The following is a 12,618-nucleotide window of genomic DNA, read 5'->3' on the forward strand; positions in this document are numbered from 1 at the left end:
CCTAGATATTCTTGAAATGAACCCAAGCTGACGATTAGCTTTAGTGATCAGCGCAGAGCGGTGTGCGTCGAAGGTGAGTTTAGAGTCGAGCGCTACACCCAAGTCGTTGACCTGACTTACTCTCTCCAAGATGATATCATCAATCATGTACTCAAATATAATTGGCTGTCTTTTTCGATAAAAACTCATGATCACACACTTAGTAATGCTGATGGTAAGTTTGTTCAGCCGGCACCAGCATACGAACTGGTCAAGCAAGCTCTGCAACCGAAGGCAATCCTCGAGAGTTTTGATAGCCAGATAGATCTTCAAATCGTCTGCGTAGATCGATACACCGCTGGATGCGAGAATAAGCGACAAGTCGTTGTAAAATATCGCAAACAGCAGTGGCCCTAGCTTGCTGCCTTGTGGAACTCCCGAACAAACAGCAAACGGATATGAAGTGTGAGACTGGAGCTTAACACGGAGCGTCCTTCCAGAAAGGTATGACCTCAGCCAGTAGATGAATCCTTCAGAAGCACCAAGACGAGATAGTTTACTCAACAGGATGCGGTGGTCAATTCGGTCGAAAGCGGCTTTTATGTCGGTATAAATAGCCTCAACTTGAGCTCGTTCTTCAAGGCGGTTGACACAAAACGATGAGAACTCTAAAAGATTTGTGCTAACCGAGCGTCCTGGCATAAAACCATGTTGTATTGGTGAGATATAGCTCTTCACTTCGAAGAAGACAACATCGTTCACGATCATCTCAAATAGCTTAGATGCGGCAGAAAGGCTGGTTATCCCGCGATAGTTGATCACGTTGCACTTATCTCCTTTTTTGAAGACGGGAAACATATAGGAGTGCTTCCACACATCTGGGAAGATTCCTCGATCCAGCGAAGCTGTGTAGATACGGGAGAGTGGCAAAGCCAAAGCTGATGCACAGCGACAGAAAACTATTGCTGGAATGCCATCTGGGCCAGGAACTGTTGACCGTTTCAACTTTTTTACGCTTCTCTCAATCATCTGTGGAGTAACAGTGAATGACCGCAAGTCTATTAAAGCCTCCGGAACATTAGCTGCAGCACATTCGGCTTCGGATGGGGTGGCTGCATCGGCTACAAACACTGAAGCAAAGTGTTTTGAGAACAAATCACACGTTTCAGGAACAGAGGACAACTCTCGATCTCCCAAGAACACCTTAGACGGGATATCTGCAGTTTTCCGCTTGGAGTTTACAAACTTCCAGAAACTTCTTGGATTCCTGCGCAAGTTCGTCTGGACACGAAGTACGTATGATTTGTAGAGAGTTGCGTTAAGGCTGCGGTATGCATTGCTAGCGAGTTGAAAGTTGTGTTTTGTTTCAAAAGTTCGTCGACGACGCAACCTGCGTTGGCAGGAATTTTTGTCGCGCCTTAGAACGCGTAGGAGTGGAGTACTCCATGTTGGAGACATCTGAGGTTTTTTTCGTGGAGTATTTGTTACTAGCCAGCTACAGACAATTTCGCAAAAGCGCGTCGCCATGTTGTTAACGTCCTGACCAAGGACACTCCAATCGTAGCTACACAGAAACTCATTGAATGCAGCGAAATCAATTTTAGAGTAATTCAACGGTTTTTCGGCTTCGTTACGATCCTCAGCAGCCGACACTACTCCACCTGTGGCTGATAACGACAGTTCTAATGGTGGATGGTGCAGATCCACCGGTAACAGTGGCGATACGGATTCGCTAATAGCTATGTTAATGTCGGGTGCGCAGAAAACCAGATCCAATGTGCGGCCACAAACATTGTGAATGAAGTTGCGTTGCTGGAGATCGAGAAAGGTGACTCCATCTAATAGAGCAGCACTCGCAGCAGTAGTCAACGAGGGGTTCAGGTCAACAACAGAATCGGCATGCAGTTCCCACGCAATATGATTGTAGTCACCACATATTAGGATTGTGTCATCAGAAGACGCACGGTCACACAACTCGCGCACACAAGCTAAATGGGAATCATAAGCCCCCACGTCACGACTGCGGTCGGAAGGAATGTATATTACGCAAAGTGACATTCTTTTCCCACGTATGGTAGTAGAGACACAAATCTGTTCTAAGCAACCTCCATTTCTCGTTTGAACCGCTACAGCAGTGAAACGACGAGCTACTGCGATGAGAACTCCTCCGAATCTGCGCTTAGAACTGTTAGAAGGGCTACGGTCGCAGCGAAAAACGTTGAACTCAGCACCAAATAGCTGCAGGGAGTTGATACTGTCGTCAAGTCCAGTTTCGGTCAACATGATGACGTCGTAATTACAATCGCTTACTGCAACAAAGAGATCGTCAATTTTCGTCCTCAGACCGCGTACGTCCTCAGACCGCGTACGTACAGCCATATACCATTTGTAGTCATGTTGTCACCCCCGCTAGAAACCAAAAGCAGATCAGGTCGTGAATGGTTCCCAATTGAAGTATACTCGCCTAGGATGGCACGTTGGAAGACCCCTTCCCCAGACTCAACAACAGGACCGGGACGGCTATTCTGACACAGGCTGCAGGGCTCAACTGAGTTGGACGGGAAGCCCCTAATTCCATGATGCTGTTATTCATGCGTCCCAGTGGTCGAAGCTCATCATCAAGCTGATCGGTCAATGTTAGTTGACTGAAAGTTCGAACGGAGTGAGGCAGGTACGAGTGATGACAATACGCATACTTGCCTGAATTGTCAGATTGGGAGACTCTCCCCCAGCATCCGACCACAGGACCGGAATGACTTGAACTGCAGGAGTCTACCCGAGGGTTGCTACCTCAGACGGGGCGTTTTGAAGAACCCCGAAATGCTCAGATCTTGATGGTCAACAAACTCGCGAATGTACACTCCATCAGGCCACGTGTCAGCGCATAGAGCCACTTCCCGATATTTTTCGTCGATACCAATTTTAAACGAGATGAAACGCATAGAATTCAGATCAGCGTCTTTTTTCACCAGCTTTCTAACAATGATGGGCTCGTTACATGGAATACATTCGGTAACTAGCGAGAGTATGTCGTCTTCAGTGGTTTTCGGATCTATTCGGGATATGTAAACCCAGCAGTTTTCGGGCTCTGGAGGGACAACAGGGATGGTTGTTGTTGTTTTTCTCCTACAGCACGACATTTTGGGCAGCTGTGGAGATTCAAGCTCCGCAGTACCAACGGATCTGTTCATAGCTGGTCTTTTCAGGCTCGGCCACGGCTTGGGAGTTGTAGGAGCAGTGGAAACTTTTGTTGTTAATAGTTCCACTTGCTCTCGGTTCTTCACCAACTCTGATTGGATTCCTTCTAGAGCAGTACGATGTGTTTCGCTCAATTTGAGAAATGCATCATTCAAAGTGGCGAACGCATCACGAACATGTTTTGATTTCATGATTGTGGTGCAATTGTTACTGTGGTACCTTAGTGTGGGCCTGACATTCATATGCTACTATCTTCAGTGTTCCTAGATGCGGGCCTGTACCGAGATGTCATTATTAGTTGGAATTTCATTAGAGATCGGATGTTGTTCTGGAGTGTTGAATAAAAATACATTTAATTAAATAATAAAACGGCGTTATTTATTCGAAGTATCACAGTGGCGACGAGGAGTAACAACAGGTAATAAATATTCGTACTATTATGACTTTCTTCGGGTTCTACAATAACTCAGAAAGAAGGAAATGAGTAAGGTTATGTGACAAAAGATTTTTTTTTTTTTCCTTTGTGTAGCAGCATAAAAAAAAAAAAAGAGAAAATTTGCTATTGACGCATCGTTACCATCGCGATAGTTTGAATAGCGAGGAAATCCCGCAGAGGCAGACGGTGAAGTCTGCAAAGGCAGATTGAGAAAACCGCAGAAGCGGACAAATAAACCGCAAAGGCGGATGCTGAAATCTGCAAAGGCAGGTTGAGGAAACCGCAGAGGCGGACAAAAAAAAAAATAAAACCGCAGAGGCGGACGAAAAAAAACAGAAACCGCAGAGGCGGACAAAAAAAAAAAAACAAAACCGCAGAGGCGAACAAAAAAAAAAAAAAAAAACAAAACCGCAGAGGCGAACAAAAAAAAAAAACAAAACCGCAGAGGCGAACAAAAAAAAAAAAAACAAAACCGCAGAGGCGGACACGTCACTTTAGAGCATGTATAGACGGAAAGTCTATAAAGAAAGACAAAGGTCATCTGTAACTTCCAAAGGGAAAATTTAAGCAAGTTTAACTGTGCTGGTATGTAAAATACACTCAGAATCTGAATGTATAATTTCATGGACTATATTTATTTTAGGACAAAACTGTTGATGATGGAGAAGTGGGATATTCCCCAATTTAAGTTGAAATCGTTTCCCCAAAATTTAGTCCGGAACGAATGGGTCAAGTATAAAAGAAATATTGACTACATAATCGCGGCGACAGGAGAAACTGATCGCACACGGATTAAGAACATCTTTTTGGCCAAAGCTGGACCAGAATTGCAAGAAATCTTTACTTCTATTCCTGGAGCAGATGTACAGGAAGACCCCGAGAAATCAATCGATCCATTCGCAGTGGCAATAAACAAGCTAGACGAGTATTTTTCGCCGAAACAGCATGAAACTTTTGAACGAAACATGTTTTGGACACTGAAACCAGAAACAGAGGAAACACTAGGGAAGTTTATGCTTCGATGTCAAGACCAAGCTGCGAAGTGTAACTTTGGTAGTAATGCTGAAGAGAGTCGGGCTATCAGCGTGGTTGACAAGGTGATTCTATACGCTCCGAGCGATCTCAAGGAACAGCTGCTGCAAAAAGATGTTTTGAAACTGGACGACGTTACCAAAATTGTCAGCTCGTATGAATCAGTGAAACAGCAAGCGAAATCGTTTAGTCTTCCAGGAACAAGTTTTTCTAGTGATACCGATTGCATACCGTTATCCAACGTGAATAAGGTTAAACACATGACGAATAAAGGATGCACACGATGCGGTCGAAGCGGCCACTTCGCAAATGACTCTGCTTGCCCGGCAAGATTGAAGGAATGTATAAAATGTAAGCGAATCGGACATTTTGCCGCGCAATGCCGATCTCTACCTGCACTGAAGCATAAACAGTTTCCAAAGCAAGAGTCAAAATGGCAAGGTAAACGATTCAAGTCACACCAAGTGAACGAGATAGGAACATCAGATGACAATGAAAGTAAAAACTTTCTGTTTAGTATCAGCGATGGAGGCGAGCTAATTAGAATCAAGCTGGGTGGAGTAGTACTGCAGGTGCTCGTGGACTCTGGGTGCAAGAAAAACATAGTGGATGAACAATCTTGGAACTACATCAAAGCGAATGGGGCAAAGATATGGAACCAAACAAAGAACTGTGACGAGGTATTTCTACCATATGGTGAAAATGCGAAGCCGTTGACACTTTTGGGAAAATTCGACGCAACTGTATCCATAAATGACATTGGCAAGATCCATGAAACCATAGCTACATTTTATGTAGCCAAAGGTGGTCAACAGTGCTTATTAGGCCGAGTCACTGCCACTGACTTAGGCGTCCTTTTTATCGGTTTACCGAGTACTCATGGAGTTAACGCAATAAAAACCACGGGAGTTCAGCCATTTCCCAAAATTAAGGGTATCCAGGTTAAAGTACCGATCGATGAATTTGTACAACCAGTATGCCAACCACCAAGGCGGCCTCCCATCGCCCTCATGACGAAAATTGAAGATAAATTGAATTCGCTGTTGGCTAGTGATATCATAGAGCGCGTTGAAGGTAGCAGTCCGTGGGTATCTCCATTGGTAACAGTGGTTAAAGATAACGGGGATCTTCGATTATGCGTTGACATGCGCAGAGCAAATATGGCCATTGTGCGGGAACGACACATAATGCCAACAATCGAAGATTTCCTACCAAGATTCACATCTGCAAAGTGGTTTAGCCGGCTTGATGTGAAAGAAGCGTTTCATCAAGTGGAGCTTGAAAACGGAAGTCGTTACATAACAACTTTTATAACCCACATGGGACTTTTTCGATATAAGCGTCTGATGTACGGTATAGCTTGTGCACCAGAGCTATTTCAAAGAATCCTTGAACAAATTCTGAGTCCTTTTAGCAAAAATGTGGTTAATTTTATAGACGACATTCTGATATTTGCTAGCACAGAACAGGAACACGATAGAGTACTCGACGCAGTGTTGTCAACGCTGAACAAATATGGAATGCTGTTAAATCAGGGTAAATGCGTGTTCAAAGTTTCGGAATTAGAATTCTTAGGACATGTTATATCTCCTGACGGAATCTGCCCTTCGAACAGTAAGGTTGAATGTCTTCAAAAATTTCGTGCTCCCAGCACCTCGGAAGAAGTTCGGAGTTTCCTGGGGTTGGTGACATACATTGGTCGGTTCCTACCGAATTTGGCGACAATAACTGCTCCACTCCGTGAACTGACTCATTCTGGAGTCAAATTTATTTGGGGTGAAAAACAACAAACATCTTTCGAAAAGCTTAAGGAGCTGATAGGCAATGTGCAACACTTGCGATTCTTCGACAACACTTTGCGGACCAGGGTTATCGCTGATGCTTCACCGGTGGCGCTCGGAGCTGTTCTTTTACAGTTCAAAGGACCCACCGATGATGATCCACGACCAATTGCCTACGCCAGTAAAAGTCTCACATCGACAGAGAAACGTTATTGTCAGACCGAAAAAGAAGCTCTCGCGCTGGTCTGGGCCGTGGAGCGTTTTTCCGTATATCTTTTGGGGCGAAAGTTTGAATTGGAAACCGATCACAAACCATTAGAAGCAATTTTCAAACCGACGTCCAGGCCATGCTCGCGGATTGAACGATGGGTGCTTAGGCTCCAGTCGTTTTCATTTGTAGTTAAATATCGTAAAGGCATCAATAATGTGGCGGATCCATTTTCAAGATTGGTTGAGGAACAACCGCCAAAAGAGTTTGACGCTGAAAGCAAGTTTATGGTGCTAGCAGTTCTGGAATCAGCGGCGATCGATGTTCAGTTGCTTGAGGAGAGGTCTAGCGCTGACGCTACTTTGGGAGCCGTTAAGCAATGCCTACATACCGGAAACTGGGATATACAGCTAGTTAAGCCTTTCACTCCTTTCAAGAACGAATTAGGATTCATCGGAGATCTAGTAGTCAGAGGAAATAAATTAGTTGTACCAGATTGTTTAAGACAACGCATGCTAGATTTGGCTCATGAGGGCCACCCAGGTGAATCAGTGATGAAACGACGCCTGCGTGACCGTGTTTGGTGGCCTGGAATGGACCGGGATGCAGAGAAACAGGTTAAAGCATGTGACGGATGCAGACTGGTGAGTTTGCCTAATAAACCAGAACCAATGAGCCGTCGTGAGATGCCTTCAAAGCCATGGATTGAGGTAGCCGTAGATTTTCTCGGCCCATTACCTTGTGGAACCTATTTACTTGTGATTATCGATTACTACAGCCGTTACAAGGAGGTGGAGACGATGGCCAAAATAACTGCGAAAGAAACCGTCGAAAGACTTGACCGAATATTTAGTCGACTCGGTTATCCACAAACAATCACTTTAGATAACGCGAAGCAATTTGTTGGAACTGAATTAGATGAGTACACCAAAATTAAAGGAATTACCCTCAGACACTCAACTCCATATTGGCCACAAGAAAATGGATTGGTTGAGCGTCAAAATCGCTCCCTATTGAAACGCCTTCAGATCAGCCATGCTCTAAGCAGGGATTGGCGGCGGGATCTCCGTGAATATTTGCTGATGTATTACACCACGCCGCATTCGATCACGGGAAAAACTCCGACGGAACTGCTATATGGTAGAACCATTAGATCCAAAATACCCACACTGGATGACATCGAGACAATGCCCATCAGCAGTGAAGCTCGTGACAGGGATCTGGTTTTGAAGGATATAGGAAAACAATCAGAAGACATGCGGCGCCATGCTAGAAAATATTCACTCGCAACAGGCGATACTGTGCTTATGCAGAACCTTTTGCCTGGTAATAAGTTATCAACGACGTTCAATCCAAAGGAGTACGTTGTGATGCATCGCTCTGGACCGCGTGTTACCATTGAAGATCCAGCAACTGGCAAGTCGTACGATCGCAATATATCTCATCTGAAAAAGGTGTCTGAGAATGCGGAAGGATTAACGGAAACGAATCCAACATCTGAGGAAGTCAACGAGAATCACAATAATCCATCACCCGAGTTTTTGCCAGAATCTTCCAATTCAGATGGTGAATTCAATGGGTTTAACATCGGGTTGAATCAAAATGATGAGTCTAATTCACTTCCTAAAAAACGACAGCAACGTGCTACGAAGAAGCCTTCTAGATTTGCAGATTACGTACCGTAATATACATTTATATAAAAGGGGAGATGTGGTACCTTAGTGTGGGCCTGACATTCATATGCTACTATCTTCAGTGTTCCTAGATGCGGGCCTGTACCGAGATGTCATTATTAGTTGGAATTTCATTAGAGATCGGATGTTGTTCTGGAGTGTTGAATAAAAATACATTTAATTAAATAATAAAACGGCGTTATTTATTCGAAGTATCACAGTTACAAAACCAAAACAAATTGGGTTGATTGTTAATGAAATCCATGTTCGCTCGAGAAAATTTAACGCAGTCCAAATGAGCAACTTTTTCGCAAAAACCTTGACATTTCATGAATTTCAATGTTTTTACCGGCTCAGAGCACTGAACGCAGATAGATTCCATCACGAAGCTTAATGCGGGAACAAGAACGCCAACAGATATGCAACCAGTATAGTAGATGATGTTATGAGGTGAAAGTTTATGTTTCACGCAATTCTTAGTACCGTTGCTGACAAGCAGATGTCGCTTCGGGAGAAAAATTTTGAGCGGGGAGGTGATAGAGTAAAGCTCTTATCAAAATCACCAAAAACAATTGACGAATTTACGTTGGATTTACAACCAGATGGCGCAGCGAGTAAAATGAGGAAGTTTTGTTTTTTTGGTATGAAACTCGTTCAAATTTTCTAGAAAAATCAGAATTTATCTTCAAAATTCCCGGTTTCACATATTCGTTTTACTCTAAATAGGTTATAAAATCACCATTTTACAATGTGGTATATATATTTTGAAAAATGGCTTGGTATAATCATTATAACTTTAATTTTTTTCAACTAGGTAAATGATGAGTAGCATTTGTTGTGCTAAAAATACTACAAATCCTTCTCGAATCGGCCCTCACATTATCAATGATATCATTCAACTTAATATGATATCGATTTCATCCCCATTACCCACAGTATTAATAACCTGTATGCATCATCAAACTTAAAATTTTCGAAGATTATCAATGACTTTAGTCCAATCGCGTGTTGAAGCCATCGTAAATATACAAAGCCCTAACCTTTTTACCATATACTGACGACATTTAATGGTTGAAATGAATCTAAATTGAAATAATATGAAAAATCGCCAATTGACGAATTTACGCAAATTGACGAATTTACGCAAAGCTGAATCAGCTCATGCGACATCTACATTAGAGTTTAGAACCACAAAAGTGAGGGTGTATATTTATTTTACGCACTGAAAAGCAAGATTCGGTGGTGATTATTCATTTTATTTCAATTTAGATTCATTTCAGCCATTGAATGTCGTCAGTATATGGTAAGAAAGTTGGAGTTTTGTATATTTACGATGGTTTCAACACGCGATTTGACCAAAGTCATAGATAATCTTCGAAAATTTTATGTTTGATGATGCATACCGGTTATTGATACTATGGATAACTGCGATGAAATCGATATCACATCAAACTGGCTGATATCATTGATTATGTAGGGGCCGATACGAGAAGAATTTGCAGTATTTTTAGCGCAAAACGCCCTATTCATCGTTTACTTAGTTGAAAAAAATTAAAGTTACAATACTTATAACAAGCCATTCCTCGTAATGTACATTGTAAAATGATAATTTTCTATCCTTTTCAGCGTGGAAAGAATACATGAAACCGGGAAATTTGAAGATAAATTCTGATTTTTCTAGAAAATTTGAACGAATTTCATACCAAAAAACAAAACATCCTCATTTTACTCACTGCGCCATCTGGTTGTAAATCCAACGTAAATTCGTCAATTACGCGATTATTATTACTGACCCAAGGTTCAGATCAAGGCGCCTAGAAGTATATCCTAAGGTGGGCCAACATTCTAAAACAACTCTTCAGCCATCTTTGAAGTCTACTGTGTTTTGTTTGTAAATAAAACACAATACGCCTGTGCCCAAGCTCGCTCGTGATCAGTCTGTCTCTTTCACGCTTCAAGCAAATAATTCCCCTACTGCTTTCCTCCGTACTGTTTTCATATACCGCTCCCCTAACCAACTTAGTGACGAAACGGCCCCACCTAGTACCATAGACCCGTCTTGGGATATACTTCTAGGCGCCTTGGTTCATATCAGACCATTTAGGTGTTCTCGAAACGTGAACAGACAAACAGACAAAAAGTCATTAAAATCAAAATCATCTTACAAAAAATATCTTGAGACGAATATTCACAAAATAATAAGCAAAGATTTGTCATCCTTGACACATTTATCTGTCATCGACAAACGCGACTATTTTTACGGCCGTTTGAAATGCGACTGTTTTTAATACTTATGACAGATGACTGTACTAGTGTTGTACATCGAAAATTGTATGTCTGTCACCATGTACAGCGTTAGAACCAAGGAAAGTGAAGTGTAAGGTAAAACGTAATGTCAGAATTGCCGTTCGGACGTATCCCGTAAGTTTGAACTTATTTACATAGATGGTATCCAAACAACACTAAACATTGACTACAGTTTCGCCGGCACGGTTGATTGTCGTTATGAACCAGCACAAAAAACAAAGCTGCAAATTATGCGCCAGTGGCGGTACCACGATCAAAGCACTCCCTGAATCACATTAGCCGAGCCAGCTGGCGGAAGCATATGCATAAAGGTTACTAGGTTACTATTTTCAACGACAACTGTTTATTTATTATACTGCTTCAAATACCTTCGACGAAATCAAATGTAACCATACCAACGTAAGTAATAACATAAACAAATCCAAACTTTTCGTCTTGCCATTCCTCATACGTCTTTTCTAAATAGTGTAAATTACGAGCCACCTGTTAACTCCACCATCTTGGTTAGAACCATTCAATAAACTCAGTACAATCGCTGTACCTGTACCGACCTGGGTTGACATTGCGCATTTCGAAACGAGTGATTTTTGTTCGTTTCGACTACTTTGACTTAGCTTTTTATTTTTTATCTACGAACCCAAAAAATTTACATTTCTCTACGAGACAAATCTTGCTCTAAATCTAGTACACTGAAAATATTAACTTGAAAAAGATACATAATATTAAAATCAATTCGATTTGAGTTCGAATTTTCTCGAAACGAGTTATGTGTGATTCACATAGAACGTTACGGAAAAGAACGTCTACGTTCCGTCAACGTCTCCACCAATTCACACATGCAGTCAATGCTTGCACCAGCACCGTCACGTCAAATGTCAAACGAATGATTTATTCAATGCTATTCATGGTGTCGTCATCTACAACAATTTCAAATTGCAATTCCCTCTTTCAAATCAGCATGCCTAGAATCAGATCTAAATTGAGAAAAAATCAATGAAAATCATTGAACTATATTATTTAAATGCCTAAAACCTGTAGCTCCGACCCTTTCGTTAACAATAATAATATATAGACTGTTTTTCTCAGCTAGTCGTGAATTGATTTTGACTGAGAAATATGAAACTGCTGCCAAAATCAGAACAAAAACCGAGACACAAAGTCCAGACAAAAGCCCAACGAGCCGTCCGTCTCCGTCAATTATTCTTTTCTACAAATCCTGCTGGTTGTTTTCGTTGAACGTATGCTGACGGGTCATTACGTTGCCGGTGTATGTTAATGTTTTCATAAGAATTGCATGGTAGAATAACTGACGTAACGGAACGTGACGGGACGTGAACGTGACGTGGATGTTGTATGTGAATCGCACTTTACTCGTTCCGAAATGCGCAATGCCACCCCTGTTTTACCGTGTGGGAAATGCGATATGAATAAAAAATACTAGCTAAGTTTATCGGTTCAGAAATTTCTAGGAGTATAAATAATTAGTGATTCGTCTGTTCTGTAGCTTTGATAAGATACTTGACGAACCTGAGTTTAAGGAATCATGGATATAGAACTCTATGGATAGCAATGAGAGAAAGGAACTTGCATAATGCTTCTTAACATGAGAACATTGCAGAGAGAGGAAATCGGAAATAAAAACCGATCTCATTCCCTTATGTACAGAATATGGAGAGCTGAGAATGAAGCAAAAAGCAAGATGCTAATATCCCTCTAATAATGAGCTCATGGAAATTAGAGTCAGTCTCTGGATTATTGTTGGATCGAGTAGTCGTGTTTAAAATTGAATTGAAAACCTGAATACGACATACCGCTGTACATGGCTACAGTTGTACAGTAATTTACATTTAATGTGACATGTCGAAGCTCCACTCAGTGTCGCATTAGAGGAGATTGTGACCTGTAATTGGACATTCGAGCTGACAGTGGTCAGTGTCGACGTCTGGGGGCGACTTTCAATTCGGGTTCTGAACTAGATACAGTAATTTACATTTAATGCGACAT

The 12,618-nt window shown here is 41.9% G+C and overlaps 1 protein-coding gene across 1 annotated transcript; it reads left to right on the forward strand.

The window, feature by feature from the left end:
* Positions 1–4,024: 4,024 nt before the first annotated feature.
* On the forward strand, positions 4,025–8,486 carry LOC129765036 (uncharacterized protein K02A2.6-like). The gene is made up of 2 exons (XM_055764849.1): positions 4,025–4,198; positions 4,257–8,486. Exon 2 carries the CDS (start codon positions 4,270–4,272, stop codon positions 8,317–8,319), a length of 4,050 nt encoding a protein of 1,349 aa, XP_055620824.1. The 5' UTR covers positions 4,025–4,198; positions 4,257–4,269; the 3' UTR covers positions 8,320–8,486.
* The last annotated feature ends 4,132 nt before the right edge of the window (positions 8,487–12,618 follow it).

This window comes from Toxorhynchites rutilus, chromosome 2, assembly GCF_029784135.1.
Source record: "Toxorhynchites rutilus septentrionalis strain SRP chromosome 2, ASM2978413v1, whole genome shotgun sequence".
Taxonomy (NCBI): Eukaryota; Metazoa; Arthropoda; class Insecta; order Diptera; family Culicidae; genus Toxorhynchites; species Toxorhynchites rutilus.

Bases quoted from the DNA above. Each gene is read 5' to 3' on its own strand.
- LOC129765036 (XM_055764849.1), top strand. From the start codon at position 4,270: ATGATGGAGAAGTGGGATATTCCCCAATTTAAGTTGAAATCGTTTCCC.